The 18,076-nt window shown below is 38.7% G+C and overlaps 1 protein-coding gene across 1 annotated transcript in view; it reads left to right on the top strand.

Moving 5' to 3' along the window:
- Window positions 1-13,274, top strand: part of ABCA12 (ATP binding cassette subfamily A member 12) — a 216,674-nt gene extending 203,400 nt beyond the window's left edge. Inside the window, exons 50-53 of the mRNA XM_030802777.1 lie at window positions 1,815-1,907; window positions 7,188-7,293; window positions 10,554-10,691; window positions 12,074-13,274. Coding sequence (XP_030658637.1) covers window positions 1,815-1,907; window positions 7,188-7,293; window positions 10,554-10,691; window positions 12,074-12,181 — 445 coding nt within the window. The 3' untranslated portion in view covers window positions 12,182-13,274. The remainder of the gene's footprint in view (window positions 1-1,814; window positions 1,908-7,187; window positions 7,294-10,553; window positions 10,692-12,073) is intronic.
- The last annotated feature ends 4,802 nt before the right edge of the window (window positions 13,275-18,076 follow it).

Below are 18,076 nucleotides of genomic sequence, written 5' to 3'. Positions count from 1 at the left end.
ATGTATAGATGACGAGTGCCCACAGTTCAATCAAACTATTTTATGTTTATAGTAGTAGGAGCAAGTCAGGCAGGTTTTATGGTGAGAATATAGTTCTGTGGTGGGACAGAGTCTAAGGTCTAAGCAGTCTTTTTAACATCGAATTTCTCATGACTTATGGCCCTCTTAACTCGTCTGTGGCTCCCTATTGCCTGTAAGTTCAGAATCTTTAGGCTCAACATGCAAGGCTCTCCATTCTATGGCCTCATCTAAATGCTCAGTCTTTTTCCCCTGCAACACCCTCTCCTATCAGTCAATCTGAACGACTCCTTCCTGGTTCTGCATTCTGCCCATCTCCATACCCTTTCCCATCTCCAAGCCCCTTTTTTGGCTGTGCTTTCTATTTGAAATGGTTTGTTTTTTTTTTTTTTTTTTTTTTTTTTTTAGACAGAGTCTTATTCTGTCACCGAGGCTGGAGTGCAGTGGCACAACATCTGCTCACTGCAACCTCCACCTTCCGGGTTCAAGCAATTCTCCTGCCTCAGCCTCCCACATAGCTGGGACTACTGGTGCCCATCACCATGCCCGGCTAATATTTGTATTTTTAGTAAAGGGAGGGTTTCAGCATGTTGGCCAGGCTGGTCTCAAACTCCTGACCTCAAATGATCCACCCACCTTGGCCTACCAAAGTGCTGGGATTACAGGCATGAGCCACCACGCCTGGCCTGAAATGGTCTTTTCACAAAATCTCTCCAAGTTCTAATCTTACCAGTCCTTCCGGAATCAGCTCATATGCCTCTCCTCCACGAAGGAGACACTTCCAATCAGCTAAGTATAAGAGACATTAAATCATTTTATCCATGCCTCTCTTATGAGGATGGCCTTGTCTTATAATTTGTATTAAGTTTATGTTTGCATTATAATTGTCATATAGTAGAAAAAGTATTAGATTTGCTTGTTATCAAGAGACTTGTTTAGTTTGCCCCAGCACAATGGAGCCAATCGTTTAATTTCCATTGGCTTTTGTAAGAGGTGGACAGGGTAATACCTAAAATCACCTCCAATTATCATAGACCATGAAATTAGAGACTGTATAATGAAGTACAGGCTAACTAGTTATAAATCCAAAAGTAGGAAAGCCAACAGAATATGGGGTACGTGGCATAATGGAAAAAGCTTAGTGTTATTTTGAAAACACTTCTGAGGAAGTGTAGGTCTTGAATCAAAGATTGAAAGAAATATTAGGTTTGATGGGGGGGTATTCCAGGTGAGAGAGAGATGGCCTCAGGTTTTAGAAGAAACAGTAATAAACCCTATCTGAAGACATTTAATTTATATTTTAAAATATTGGTTTTTGTCCTCCTTTAAAAGAACTAAAAACTAAAAGAGAATCAAGAAAGTAGGCCAGGCATGGTGGCTGATGCCTGTAATCCCAGCTCTTTGTGGGGGGCCAAGGCAGGAGGATCACTTGAGCCCAGGAGTTCAAGACCTGGGCAACATGGCAAGACCCCCATCTCTACAAAAAAAAAAATTAAAATTAAAATATTAGCCAGATGTGGTGGTGCACATCTGTCGTCCCAGCTACTCAGGAGGCTGAGACAGGAGGATTACTGGAGCAAAGGAGGTCAAGGCTACAGTAAGCCATGTTAAAGCCACTGCACTCTAGCCTGGGCAACAGAGTGACACCCTATCTCAAAAAAAAGAAAAAAGAAAAAAGAAAAAAACTAAAATAGTATTTCCAAGTGCCATAATGAAACAATTATGCTTATGCTCATGAACTTCAACCCAAGTTTTCTGTATCCTGAATGCTAATATGATCCTGCTTTGTCTTTTAGCATGGAAGAATGTGAAGCTCTCTGTACCAGGTTGGCCATTATGGTGAATGGAAAGTTCCAATGTATTGGATCTTTGCAGCACATAAAGAGCAGGTGAAGAACAAATGCATTGTTTAACAGATAGTGTTGGGTCATCAATCTAATGGTGCTCACTCAGATTCAAGGATTATCTCAGCAGCCTAAGTGGTAAAACTAGAATGGACAAGCTAATCTTTGGAAGCTAGTCATTGACTCACCTTAAATTTATTTTATTGAGGATTTGATGAATTTTTACTTAAATATTTTAGTTAACCCATAAATTTAACTCATAAATGTATTTTAGTTAGCACATAAATTTAGAAGGCCAAAGCTGAAAAAATGAATAACAAACAATTCACAACCAAATTACTCTCAGGTGGAAGTTCTAGAGTTTACCCAATAATAAATTAGACCTTGACAAGTAAATGAAGGCATAGATTGTTCATTTGCCATTCGCACAGTCTTTCAGTAAGCTACCTAACATTCGTACCACATTCAAAACCTTTTAATCAGGAATACATTGGAGAAATGTGCATAAATATCATACTACTATCAAATTTAATAGTTTGTATACACCAGAGTGTATATGCATTTATACATAGCCATGTTAATCTCCAAACTTCGGAATATTTTGTACTTTTCTCTATAACAAGTTGACTTTCTTGCAAGATAGTATTAACCAAGATAAGGAAAAAAGGATGAAAGAGGCATTATGTTGCTCTTAGAGAGTCTGTTGTGACTTCTTTACAAACTCTATTCTTGGTGCAAACAGTTAGCTAGCACATTAATTTAATATTTATTTTTAAAACCCCAATAACATTAATTTTTATTGATGACACCAAATCTCCAATGACCTGCTTATCAAGACCTTGCTTGCTTTAAATTAGAATGCATTTAACTTTACAAGTGTATTGTAAAGACCATTGACACTATGAAGAAACTGCATCAACTAACGCAAAATAACCAGCTAGCATCATAATGACAGGATCAGATTCACACATAACAATATTAACCTTAAATGTAAATGGGCTAAATGCCCCAATTAAAAGACACAGACTGGCACATTGGATAAAAAGTCAAGACCCATCAGTGTGCTGTATTCAGGAGACACATCTCTGTGCAGAGACACACGTAGGCTCAAACTAAAGGGATGGAGGAATAGTTACCAAGCAAATGAAAAGCAAAAAGAAAAGCAGGGGTTGCAATCCTAGTCTCTGATAAAACAGACTTTAAACCAACAAAGATCAAAAGAGACAGAGAAGGGCATTACCTAATGGTAAAGGATCAATGCAACAAGAAGAGCTAACTATCCTAAATATATATGCACTCAATACAGGAGCACCGAGATTCATAAAGCAAGTTCTTAGAGACCTACAAAGAGACTTAAACTCCCACACAATCACAGTGGAAGAATTTAACACCCCACTGTCAATATTAGACAGATCAACAAGACAGGAAATTAACACGGATATTCAGGACTTGAATTCAGCTCTGGACCAAGTGGAGCTAATAGACATCTATAGAACTCTCCACATGAAATCAACAGAATATACATTCTTCTCAGCACCACATCACTATTCTAAAATTGACCACATAATTGGAAGTAAAACACTCCTCAACAAATGCAAAAGAACAGAAATCATAACAAACAGTCTCTCAGACCACAGTGCAATCAAATTTAAGAAACTCACTCAAAACCGCACAACTACATGGAAACTGAAGAACCTGCTCCTGAATGACTACTGGGTAAATAATGAAATTAAGGCAAAAATAAATAAGTTCTTTGAAACCAATGAGAACACAGACACAACATACCAGAATCCCTGGGACACAGCTAAAGCAGTGTTTAGAGGGAAATTTATAGCACTAAAATGTCCACAGGAGAAAATGGGAAAGATCTAAAATCAACACCCTAACATCTCAATTAAAATAACTAGAGAAGCAAGAGCAAACAGTTCAAAAGCTACCAGAATACAAGAAATAACTAAGATCAGAGCAGAACTGAAGGAAATAGAGACTTGAGAAACCCTTCAAAAAATCAATCCAGGAGCTGGTTTTTTGAAAAGATTACCAAAGTAGACCACTAGCCAGACTAATAAAGAAGAAAAGAGAGAAGAATCAAACAGACACAATAAAAAATGATAAAGGGGAGATTACCACTGATCCCACAGAAATATAAACTACCATCAGAGAATACTATAAACACTTCTACACAAATAAACTAGAAATTCTAGAAGAGATGGATAAATTCCTGAACACATACACCCTCCCAATCCTAAACCGGGAAGAAGTCAAATCCCTCAATAGACCAATAACAAGTTCTGATATTGAGGCAGTAATTAACAGCCTACCAACCAAAAAAAGCCCAGGACCAGATGGATTCACAGCTGAATTCTACCAGAGGTACAAAGAGGAGCTGGTACCATTCCTTCTGAAACTATTCCAATCAACAGAAAAAGAGGGACTCCTCCCTAAATCATTTTACAAGTCCAGCATCATCCTGATACCAAACCCTGGCAGAGACACAACAAAAAAAGAAAATTTCAGGCCAGTATACCCTGATTAACATCAATGCGAAAATCCTCAATAAAATACTGGCAAACCAAATCCAGCAGCATTATCAAAAAGCTTATACACCATGATCAAGTCGGCTTCATCTCTGGGATGCAAGGCTTGTTCAACATATGCAAATCAATAAATGCAATCCATCACATAAACAGAACCAATGACAAAAACCACATGATTATCTCAATAGATGCAGAATAGGCCTTCAATAAAATTCAACACCCCTTCATGCTAAAAACTCTCAGTAAACCAGGTATTGATGGACTGTATCTCAAAATAATGAGAGCTATTTATGACAAACCCACAGCCAATATCATACCGAATGGACAAAATCTGGAAGTATTCCCTTTGAAAACCAGCACAAGACAAGGATGTCCTCTCTCACCAATCCTATTCAACATAGTATTGGAAGTTCTGGCCAGAGCCATCAGGCAAGAGAAAGAAATAAAGGGTATTCAAATAGGAAGAGAGGAAGTCAAAATTGTCTCTGTTTGTAGGTGACATGATTGTATATTTAGAAAAAACCCCATCTTCTCAGCCCAAAATCCCCTTAAGCTGATAAGCAACTTCAGTGAAGTCTCAGGATACAAAATCAATGTGCAAGAATCACAAGCATTACTATACACCAATAATAGACAAACAGAACCAAATCATGAGTAAACTCCCATTCACAATTGCTTCAAAGAGAATAAAATACCTAGGAATCCAACTTACAAGGGATATGAAGGACCTCTTCAAGGAGAACTACAAACCACTGCTCAAGGAAATAAGAGAGGACACAAATGGAAAAACATTCCATGCTCCTGGATAGGAAGAATCAATATCATGAAAATGGCCATACTGCCCAAAGTAATTTATAGATTCAGTGCTATCCCCAGCAAGCTACCATTGCCTTTCTTCACTGAATTAGAAAAAACTACTTTAAATTTCATCTGGAACCAAAAAAAGAACCCCTATAGCCAAGACAATTCTGAGTAAAAAGAACAAAGCTGGAGGCATCAGGCTACCTGACTTCAAACTATACCACAAGACTACAGTAACCAAAACAGCATGATACTGGTACCAAAACACATATATAGACCAATGGAATAGAACAGAGGCCTCAGAAATAATGCCACACATCTACAACCATCTGATCTTTGACAAACCTGACAAAAACAAGCAATGGGGAAAAGATTCCCTATTTAATAAATGGTGTTGGGAAAACTGGCTAGCCATATGCAGAAAACTGAAACTGGACCCCTTCCTTACACCTTATACAAAAATTAACTCGACATGGATTAAAGACTTAAACATAAACATAAACACTTAAACATAAAAACCCTAGAAGAAAATCTAGGCAATACCATTCAAGAGATAGGCGTGGGCAAAAACTTCATGACTAAAACACCAAAAGCAATGGCAACAAAAGCCAAAATAGACAAATGGGATCTAATTAAACTAAAGAACTTCTGCACAGCAAAATAAACTATCATCAGAGTGAACAGGCAACCTACAGAATGGGAGAAAATTTTTGCAATCTATCCATCTGACAAAGGGCTAATATCCAGAATCTACAAAGAACTTAAACAAATTTACAAGAAACAAACAAACCCCATCAAAAAGTGGTCAAAGGATGTGAACAACACAAAGGATGTGACACTTCTCAAAAGAAGACATTTATGCTGCCAACAAACATGAAAAAAAGCTCATCACTGGTCATTAGAGAAATGCAAACCAAAGCCACCATGACATACCAACTCACACCAGTTAGAATGGTCATCATTAAAAAGTCAGGAAACAACAGATGCTGGAGAGGATGTGGAGAAATAGGAAATCTTTTACACTGTTGATGGGAGTGTAAATTAGTTCAACCATCATGGAAGACAGTGTGGCGATTCCTCAAGGATGTAGAACCAGGAATACCATTTGACCCAGCAATCCCATTACTGGGTATGTACCCAAAGGATTATAAATCATTCTATTATAAAGACACATGCACATGTATGTTTACTGCAGCACTGTTCACAATAGCAAAGACTTGGAACCAACCCAAATGCCCATCAATGACAGACTGGATAAAGAAAATGTGGCACATATACCCCATGGAATACTATGGTGTATATGTGCCACATAAAAAGGATGAGTTCATGTCCTTTGCAGGGACATGGATAAAGCTGGAAACCATCATTCTCAGCAAACTAACACAGGAACAGAAAACCAAACACCGCATGTTCTCACTCATAAGTGGGAGTTGAACAATGAGAACAGATGGACGCAGGGAGGGGAACATCACACACCAGGGCCTGTTGGGGGGTGGGGGGCTAGGGGAGGGATAGCATTAGGAGAAATACCTAATGTAGATGATGGGTTGATGGGTGCAGCAAACCACCATGGCACATGTATACCTATGAAACAAACCTGCACATTCTGCACATGTATCCCAGAACTTAAAGTATAATAATAATAATAAACACAAAGAAAAAAAGGGAGGTATTTAACTGCAGAAATTGACATTCATTGCCAATTTATGAATGTCATAGAAAGCCAAGATTTTATGTTTTCTTTTCAACTCAATTTTTACCCAAAGACTCTGATTTTATATAGAGGTAGAAATAAACAAAAAAATCATAGCAGTGCACTATTTCCAGTTTGCAACATGTCCTGAACTTTTATGGCAAAATGATAGTCTTTATATAAAGAAAAGGTGCTATAATGGTTGGCTTGGGTCCTGTTTCATTATCTAGAATTCTAGAGGAGCTATTTCAGCAAAATGTAACTCAGATCATATTTTGCACTTTTTCTTTCTAGGTTTGGACGAGGATTTACTGTCAAAGTTCACTTGAAGAATAACAAAGTGACCATGGAGACCCTCACGAAGTTCATGCAGCTGCACTTTCCAAAAACATACTTAAAAGTAAGTGATGATGGCTGGGTGCAGTGGCTCACGCCTGTAATCCTAGCACGTTGGGAGGCCAAGGTGGGCAATCACTTGAGGTCAGGAGGTCAAGACCAGCCTGGCCAACATGGTGAAACCCCATCTCTACAAAAAATACAAAAATTAGCTGGGCATGGTGGCACATGCCTGTAATCCCAGCTACTCGGGAGGCTGAGGCAGGAGACTTGCTTGAACTTGGGAGGCGGAGGTTGCAGTGAGTCAAGATCATGCCACTGCACTCCAGCCTGGGTGACAGAGTGAGACTCCATCTAAAACAAACAAACAAACAAACAAACCAACAAAAAAACCCCAACAATGTAAGTGATTATCTTGCCTTTTGATCTTGACTAGTTTTGATGGTAATGTCATAGTGACATTTGTGATTTCCAAGTTGACTACAGCTTTATTATCAATCTTAATATATTGATTAGTTCAAGATGTGTAAGATATGCCAAAGCATACTTAGTATGAACAAATAGCATCAATTGATTATATATTTTTGTACTTACTTAACACAGTCCTTTCACATACATGTATTTTTGTTTCTTCCTCACAAAGGATTTATGATCATATTGTATTAGTTTCCAAGTTGTATACCTTGCTGATCTACTCATTATATATATTAGGGAACTGAGGGATGACAGGTATTATATGACCAAGGTCATTTCTTCTTAGAAAAAAAAAAAAACAAAAAACTACAGAGCTCCAGAATGATTATCTGGTTTGTCCCCCTCATTTGAAAGAGAAGCCCACAAAAGTTGGAGCAGGACTGAGTAGAAATCAAGTCCTCAAGTTCTAGACTAGATGAAATATTGTACAGTTGATTTCATCTCACATATGCGTAGGCATGGGAGGGACACACATATATATATGCACATATACCTAAGATAGCCCATACTTAATTAAAATAAATGTACTTGACAGGAAAATTTATCATTATTACATCTTTGATATACAGGCAATGTGTAGAAGATGATGATTTCAAATGATTGTTTTTGAAATCAGATGTGAAAGGAAATCGGATGTGGAATGATAAAAAGAAATTGGAAAGACTAGGGCTGAGGCCCAATTGTGCCCATGTGATTCCCAGCAAGCCATTAATCTCTGAGCCTCATTTTTCTCATTTGTAAATAGGAATACAGGAGTGTCCCACTATTCATGGGTGATACATTCCAAGACCTCCAGTGGATGCCTGAAACTATAGATAGTACCAAATCTGGTATACACTATGCTTTTTCTTATATAGAAATAGGCAGGTAGCTTACACAACATAGATATACTGGACAAAGGAATGATTCACATGCCAGATCGGGTGGTGCCAAATTAGATCACACTACTCAGAAAGGCACACTACTCAGGTAACAAACCATAGAAAGCAAAACCACAAATAAGGGAGTACTACTATAATAACATCTACTTCACAAAACTGAAGTGAGAATTAAATGATAAAGTGTCCACAAAGATACTCCATAAATTATAAGACACAATGTTAATTTGAAGTGATTTTAGAGAAAATAAACTGCATTTTAAATATATTTTATCTTCATAAAAAACCTTTGCCTCAGCCTCTCCAAGTTTGGCTAACTTCTCTATTTCTCTAGAAATAGGGAATATTCTAGGAAGAATAGCTTTCCTAATTCTTAAACAAAAATTTTTTTAAGACACAGGGTCTCGCTATGTTGCTCAGGCTGGAGTGCAGTGGCATGATCATAGCTCAGTGCAGCCTTGAACTCCTGGGCTCAAGGAATCCTTCCGCCTCTGCCTCTCAAGTAGCTAAGCACATAGGCATGTGCCACCATGCCCTGCTAAGTTTTGTATTTTTTGTAGAGACAGAATCTCACTATGTTGCCCAGGCTGGTCTTGAACTCCTGGCCTCAAGCAATCTTTCTGCCTTGGTCTCCCAAAGCACTGGGATTACAGCTGTGAGCCACCACACTCGGCCTAGCTTTCAGGATTCTTATCAAAGCTCATTTTCTATCATCTAAATTTAAATCAAATTTAAAAGTAAAAGGACATCTTTCTTGCACAAATTGTGTTGGTAGTAATGCTTTCTCTTTTAGTGGATTTCTGGGTTGAAATCTGTGTTGTTTCACTGAGTGATGAAATTACATTCTCCCTGGTCTGTTCCTCATGGGACCAGGGCTATACAAGGCAAATGCAGTGATAATAAAAAGTCTGATTTCTCCCTAGCAGACCATTCTTTACAAATCTGTGGTGGTTTCTAGATATCTAGAAGGAAAATAGCCAAAACAACAATCTGAGAGCAAAAGTAGGCGAGATGGCCCGATTGTAGTAACAGATATAATGCAACTACATGTCGATGGGAGATGCTAAGCAATGCACAAAGGGGGAGGAGAAGGGTCTGAAATACACGGTCATGGTCTGATGCATTGGGGTCACATGGGTAGATTCTGGAATAAGAAAATATCCTGATCAAACTAGTCTCAGCAAAGATTATCCCAGCTGCTTTGTGCAAGAAAGTAAGTGTACAGAGTTTCTGGGGTTCTGAACAGGCTGTTGCAGTAACTAAGATGTGGAGTAATAAGCATCAAGTTAATCATATTGGTGGTGCAAATACAGAGGAAAGGTTAAGTTTGAGAGGTATTTTAAAGGAAAAATAAATAAGATCTGGTAACTGACTAAATATCCAGAAAAGCAAATTGTTAAAGATACTCCAAGGCAACAAGAATGGATTAAACTAAGTAGATGGTGATATGGGTGACCAAAATAAAGAAATTGAGAAGAATTTTAGGGTGAGTTGGGAAAAGGATGAGCTGTCATTTGAAGGAGCTTCAATGCTTTTGAAGTCTACTGTCTTTAGCCAATATGAATGGAACCGCTAATTTTTAGCGTTTTAGAACAATTCTAACACAAAAATGAAATTTCTTAAGATTGAGCACTGAGAAAGCTCATGTGAGCTGAGCAGAATGTCACATGTGAAATACCATTCCACAAATTCTTTTCCAGGCAAGATTATAATGACTGTATAACTTCACATGAATATAGAATGCTTTGGAGTTTTCATGAACTTTTAAATTTGTTTTCTCCTTGACATTCACAAAACTTTCATCTCATCTTTGCAAGCTGTTAGTTTCAAAATATACTCATTATTTATACTGTAGCATCATTTTCAGTGGAATAAACTTCAGTATTTTCCTGAACTCTTGGTAAAGTTATGTGTAGTCATGTCAGTAGTACCAGACATTGCAAATTAAATTTTTTTCCTTTGGTTCCCACAGGATCAGCACCTCAGCATGCTAGAGTATCATGTACCAGTCACAGCAGGAGGAGTCGCAAACATTTTTGATCTGCTGGAAGCCAACAAGACTGCTTTAAATATTACAAATTTCTTAGTGAGTCAGACCACTCTGGAAGAGGTAAGATATATACCATGATCCATGTGCACAACGTCACATATTAATATTATTATTCATTCTGGTTATTTCTTTTTAATGACATTCAATTTGTTTTTAATTGAATTAATATCTAGTCTTGCACCTGAAAAACTTAGCAAAGAGCCTAATCAATTTCTCACTTAATTTGGAGATATTAAAAAAAAAAGATGTGAAAGACATTAACTTTTCCATTTGATAAGACATCTGTATCCATAAAGTTATATGTATACATAAAGAAAAAACCCCACTATTTTCACATACATAACAAACAGCTGTTAACACTTTCCTTCCTTCTTCCATGGTAGGTTACTTAAAGAACATTTCTATTGATTGATTGGCTTCCTGGATTAGGGTTGGACAGGGTAATTAGAATTTGGTGCCAGACCTTTAGATCTGTTAAATTCAGGCAATTAAATTGGTAAATGCAGAATCCTTTCCATTCACTTACATCATCTGTCTTAATTACATTTGCATTTAATAACTAGAGACTTATTAGGTCATTCTTTATCACTTCTGTACTGTCTTAATTTTGCACAGCTCAACCAACATAACATATAGAAAGTTTGATTATATCTGTCATTGGACTAGGTCTGAAAGTAAGGCCCTTAGGGGTCAGTATACGGCGCTGCATTTGATGGACAACTCTTCTTGTGGGGCTTTACGCATTTTAATGGGGGCTTTAGACAATCATGACTTTGCCGAAAATGAAGATTTAGTCTTCGACCTATGAGCAACTACCAGTAGCATGGCAAAAAATAGACTCTTGATAGTTTTTGGATGAAACTATGACTAATAGATTTAATGACTTTAAACAAAGTGAAAAGATCTGCCTGTTAAGTAATTGGCTTACTGAACACAGTGTTAACATGGGCTTTCTATACAAATTTTATCTTAATGCATTAACTCTTGAAACTAGTGAAATTTCTCTCAACATTTCTACACAATCATTCAATAAGGGCACAGGGCTGGGCTCCTTGTTTATACGTGATAGAGACATTGATGTAGGTCATATGAATGCAGAAATGTGGCTACAGATAGTCAACTATGGCTTAAGATTGACATGATTATAAATAAAATCATAGTCATAAATGTGGTCATAGATACAGGTGCTGTTTTCAAGCCCCAGTTAAATTTGATTTTCTGAAAGGACTCCTAGCGCAAGCGTGTATATATGTGTAGGCAGGCCCCTATAAAATCTAGTTTTATAAAACTAGGATTTGGATTTTATAGGGGCCTGCCTACACATATATACACGCTTGCACTAGGAGACAGGAAGGAGAGAGAGAGGGAGAGAGAATGAATTAACTTTATTTCTTCCTTTGGCTTACCAGGCACTAATGGCTTTATTTTCCCTGAAAAATCAGGTTTTCATCAACTTTGCCAAAGACCAGAAGTCCTATGAAACTGCTGATACCAGCAGCCAAGGTTCCACTATAAGTGTTGACTCACAAGATGACCAGATGGAGTCTTAACACTTCCAGCAAACTCAATCTCAGCCTATGATCAATGGCTTCATTTTGAAGAAAAGCCACAGAAGATACACTTCCGCAAGATATCTTCATTTTAAAGTATTATACTGTATGGAAAGTTACAACTGTGTTAGACTAACAAGTAATTATAAAAGGAAACTTTTCCTTCTAAGGTCAGTGAGTGTTGTTGCTACTGAAATGAATTCCTGTATACTCAACACTGTGAGCATGCTAATGTATATGCTGGTGATTCTTATGCAAAGGTGAAGCCACCTCAAGATGAATATCTTAATTTATTACTTTCAATAAAAAGACAATTTAAAAGGCATGGATTTTGGTAGTTGAAAAATAAGAGTGGAGAAGAAAAGTGAGATGGTTTGTGGCAGGTGCCACTGGGCAAGCAAACAACATAATTCATTTCCAGAAAACAACAGAATGAACATCATCATGAATACATGAATCTGCTGTGATGTGTGAATTGCTAAGGGCCAAATGAACATTTGCAGAGCAGTGGGCACAATGTTTACAATGTATGTGTATGTCACTTTCGGTACCTGTTGAATGCATGGGGACGTGCTGAACCCGAAAAAGTGCCTTTCCATAAGGATGCAATAGAGAGGGCAATTTACCCTGGTGGTAAATGGAACCTAGATTCACTCCTGCCATGCCTTGCCAATAGTAAGCTGCAGGTGGAACAAGAAGTCACTTGCTCTGGGGGGAAGGGAGGGGGGAATGGGTGTGTCAGCTGGGTAGATACAAACCCTGAAAAGAGAATCCATGTGCTGCTGGCAGGCAACATTTTTTAAAGCTCTTTCAGAAACCCTCATATTTGGGGTTTCTCTTCAGGAAACATTCCTGTGGAGGGAAAATGAATATGAAGATAATTTTCAGCTAATTATCTGGGTGACCCAGAATCGTGTATATGGCTATAGGATAGACTTCTTAATAATGGCAAGTGACGTGGCCCTGGGGAAAGGTGCTTTATGTACCGTGTGTGTGTGTATGTGTGTGTATGTGTGGGTGTGTATCTATACAAGTTTGTCAGCTTTGGCATGACTGTTTCGAAAACCAATAAACTCAAGTTTAGAAAAACTCATTCATGCTGTCATTTCATTTGTTAGGGAGGAGACAGGAACCTAAAAATGGGAGTCATGTGGCCTGCAAAGTTTCGCTTGATCTGGCCCCTGTTGGCCTCTCCACCCTCATCCCCATCTTTCTCTTTGGCCCTTTGGGATCTAGCCATGCTGGCCCCTTCCCACTTTTTCCAGTACTCCACAGTCTTCCCCATCTCCAGATCTTTGCACATGCTGTTCTCCTGCTGGGAATGCTCTTCCCCCCACACTTTTTACCTGGCTAACAGGCTTCAGAAATGTCATACTTTCTTAGAGAAGCCAGACTGCCCGGCTTTCTCATTTTAAATCTGGTCTGCTGTTCTAATACTATATACTTTGTTGTTCCTCCCAACCTCCTACTTTTCTGTCAGAGCATGCATCATCATTTGTAATATATCCAGACTAACTAAATATATATATATATATATATATAATGTACATTAACAGATGGTAACACAATTTCTTTCTGGATGGAAAATGTCTTTGCTGAATTTAATATGTAGGCACGCCTTTTGGAGTAGAAGGTATAACTCTGAGAGCGTGGGTGTCTCTAGGGTCCCAAGTGACAAAATAAATAGATAGCCGAGTTCCATGAAAGAATAAAAGGAATTTGTTTGCTGTCCATTGTCTTTGTTGTGGTTGGCTGGTTGTCTGCTTGTTTCTGAGCAATGGTAGGAAAGGAAGCAAAAGAAAAGGACAGAAGGGACATGGAGAAAGGTGGAACCAGTGAGATGGCAGAAGGCTAAGTACTGAAACAGATGGAAGCCCAGTGAGAAAGAGAAGCAGTTGAATGGACGTTTAACACTATGAGTATTCAAATACTTTTTGCATATTCACTCACTGTGCAGCCATACTGTGGATGGTCCCTGTTACCACTGAATCTTCATTGAAGTCAGACACACTTACAAATGCTCTGTGTGACTGAGTGTCTTGTGGAAACTGGAATGAAGATATGTTAATTCCTTTTTTGAAAGAGGTACAGTACAGTGACAGCTTCATCCCAGAAGCTGTCAGACCATGAGACAGGGGAGATGCCAGGACATGTGTGGAGCAGAGCTTCTGACCATAGGACATGGATCAGGGACTCCAGCCAATCTCATCTACCTCTCAATGGGCAGGGAAGCCCCAGCTGGGTTCTGGACGATGATAGTAGCACCATTATTTGAGTGATTAGTATTTCTCTCTCTCACTAGGCTTGAAACTCCATGAGGACAGTGATCTATTTTGATCTTCCTGGCTCTCCAACTGGTACCTATATACACAATAAATATTTGTGGCACTCAATAAATATTTGTTGGTTAAATGAATAAATAAATGAAGGAGAAACAAGAGAAGCTGGCATGGTTGATATGAAAACCAAGCAACCTGATTCTGTTTAAATTTCTGAAATACAGTGAGGTTTCCCATGCGGTAGTTTATTCTGACAGAAGAAAAGAGAAGGATGATACATAGTCCCATATTACAGATATTACAGTGAATCCACTACAATGGAAGGATTTGGGTATCTTCTTTAGAATTAGAATGCTAGGTTTTGTTTTTGTACATTTTTGCACATTTATTTTTCTTCCTCTTTTTTTCTGCTAGGATGTACTATTTAAGAGTATCATGGCACATTTTTATATGTAATTAAGGAACATATATGAACAAATATTTGAACCCACATCCCTTTGGGCTTCTCTGCAGTAGAGGAAATGTTTAGAGAATTCCCAGTTCCCGTAACTTCCACTCTGGATAATACCTACAGAATCTGCTTGCTTTTTTTTGTTTTTGTTTTGTTGTTGTTCTTGTTGTTTTTCTTTTTTTTTTTTAGACAAGGTCTTGCTCTGTTACCCAGGCTGGAGTGCAGCGGAGAGATCACAGCTCACTGCAGCCTCGATCTCCCAGGCTCGAGTGATCCTCCTACCTCATCCCCCTGAGTAGGTGGGACTACAGGTGTGCACCTCCAAGGCTGGCTAATTATTTTTTATTTTTAGGAGAGATGAGGTCTCGCTATGTTGCCCAGGCTGGTCTTGAACTCCTGAGTTTAAGCAATCCTCCATCCATGGTCTCCCAAAGTGCTAGTGTTACAGGTAGGAGCCACCACGCCTGTCCCAGAATCTACTTTTTTAATGTGAGTTACCTAAATTACCTCTGAGGATAGTGGCAATTTTTACTTCATGCATAAAACCTAATTTTCATAATATTTATACAGTGGGTACAAAAAAATCACAAGAATGGGAAAATGATAAGCCAGGTAGAGTGACTCATACCTGTAATTCCAACACTTTGAAAGGCTAAGGTGGGTGGATCATTTTAGTCCATGAGTTTCACACCAGCCTGGGCAACATGGCAAAACCCTGACTCTTAAAAAAAAAATACAAAAAATTAGCTGGGAATTGTGGTGCACGTCTGTAGTCCTAGCTTCTCAAGAGGTTGCAATGGGAAGATCACCTAAGCCCAGGACGTTGAAACTGCAGTGAGCCTTGACTGCGCCATTGCACTCCAGCCTGGATGACAGAGTGAGACCCTGTCTCAAAAAATAGAAAAATGATCCAGACAGCCTTCTCCACAGTATGCTCTCTTCCTTATTGATCGACTTCTAGACAAACAGCAAATGCTGACCTAGGTAAAGATGGGAATGACGAACTAGGCTTCCATCCTCTTACCTTCACCTGACCCCAGAAGTCTGCTTGTTTTATTAACCTAAGCTTTTCAACATAAGAAGACAACAAGCTACAAGGAAATGAATACTATTTCCTTTGGCATCATTTGTTTCAAGGTTAATCTTATCACTCCCTTGCTTGTAAATCCAGATTGGTTTTCCATAATCTGCAGGATAAAATACAAACCCCTTAACTGATCTTCAAAGTATTTAATAATCTGGTTCCAACACTTCAATCTCTCTTCCCCACGTAGTTTATGCTCTTACTGTAATAAATTTCTCGCTATTTCCTATTTATGTCAGAGCCTCTCTCAGTTGTGTGCAACTTTGCTCACACTGCTCTTTTCTCTTGGAAGACCTTTTCTCCCTCCCTACTCAGCTTTTATCCAGAATCTCCTTTTCATCTTCATTACACTTCTCTTAGGCCTTATCTTTAAGGAAGACTTCCAAGAGAGCCTCAGGCAGAGTTAATTGTTCTATCCTTTGTTACAAAAGCATTTTTGTGCATGCCTCTGCAGAATTATTTTCATATCACATTATAAATCATCTCTGTACATATCTCTTTCTTCCCTGATTCTAAGTTTCTTAAGCACAGTGACCTATTTTTCTTCATCATTGTACCTCCCATATCCAACAAAATATCAACAAATTGTTGCTGCTCAATAAATTTTTGAAGAACCAAAGAGGTCTATTTCAACTTAGAAATGCTTGTAGGATTTTTGCTGTAACTTTTTTGTAATCATGTTTGTTTTAATTTTAAAGCTGAAAGTTAATTGCTTGGGGAAAATGTGCAGATGACCAACATTTTAAGTTAAAATGTGGATTCTGCATAAAGTGCATTTCATTAAAATGCCAAGCATTGGACATACAATTATTTTAGTAACACTATTGCCTATTATGGCATTTGCCTGAGGATTTTCTTTTATTTTTTATTTTTTATTTTTTGAGACAGAGTCTCGCTATGACACCTAGGCTGGAGTGCAATAGCATGACCTCGGCTCACTGCAACCTCCGCCTCCTGGGTTCAAGTGATTCTCCTGTCTCAGCCTCCTGACTAGCTGGAACTACAGGCATGAGCCACCACGCCCGGCTAATTTCTGTATTTTTAGTAGAGATGTGGTTTCACCATATTGGCCAGGCTGGTCTTGAACTCCTGACCTCATGATCTGCCCACCTCGGCCTCCCAAAGTGCTGGGATTGCAGGCATGAGCCACCACGCCCAGCTTGCCCAAGGATATTGAAAATAAAAATGCTATTTAAATCAAATACTTTCACTAAGATAGAGTTATACTCAATCACTCTCATTGCATAAGTGGAAAAGCTAGGTAAGAAAGAAGTTGTAGTTAGGTTGGCTGCATGTGGTGTCTCACGCCTGTAATCCCAGCACTTTGGAAGGCCGAGGCAGGAGAATCCCTTGAGGCCAGGTGTTCAAGACCAGCCTGAGTACACAGCAAGACCCTGACACTACATAAAGTTTTAAAATTAGCTGGGTACAGTGGTGTGCATCTGTAGTCCTAGCTTCTTGGGAGACTGAGGTGGGAGGATTGGTTGAGCCCATAAGGTTGAGGCTGCAGTATGCCATGATTGCACCAGTGCACTCCAGCCTGCACAACAGAGTGAGTCCTGTCTCTTCAAAAAAAAAAAAAAAAAAAAGTTACAATTAAGATAGCAGGACCTACCACTTATTCATAATTTTTTATCTGTGAGATACAGGTCAAGTTTGCCACATTTCTTATTCTCACAACAAACTTTCAATTGGTTACTGAAGGTTGGAAAAAGGCAACTATCTGGCCCAGAATCATACAGCCAAAGAATGAATTTGATGCCACAGACTGTATTCTGACATAGACCCCTCCCTCACAAAAAGACTTGACTATGTCAACTTACATATTTAAAATCCATTCATCATTTAGTGATTAGCTGTATTTATGTCTGTGCTGACTTGGCAAGAGAATCACTGGTCCTGTGGGCCCTGAAAACTGCTCCCTTGTCTACTGTAGCTATCTCCAGTACTGTTTCTAGCACAAACAAGAAGACTCTGTCCCTGACTATCCTCTTCCTTTAGAAATCCTTAGGAACGATCCTCTTCTTTCACCTTCCTACCTCCTGCCCCCGCCCCCCTCCACTGAACCATCTCACAGAGAA

This window comes from Nomascus leucogenys, chromosome 22a (assembly GCF_006542625.1).
Source record: "Nomascus leucogenys isolate Asia chromosome 22a, Asia_NLE_v1, whole genome shotgun sequence".
In the NCBI taxonomy this organism is placed as follows: Eukaryota; Metazoa; Chordata; class Mammalia; order Primates; family Hylobatidae; genus Nomascus; species Nomascus leucogenys.
This window is presented reverse-complemented; position numbering and strand designations above follow the sequence as displayed.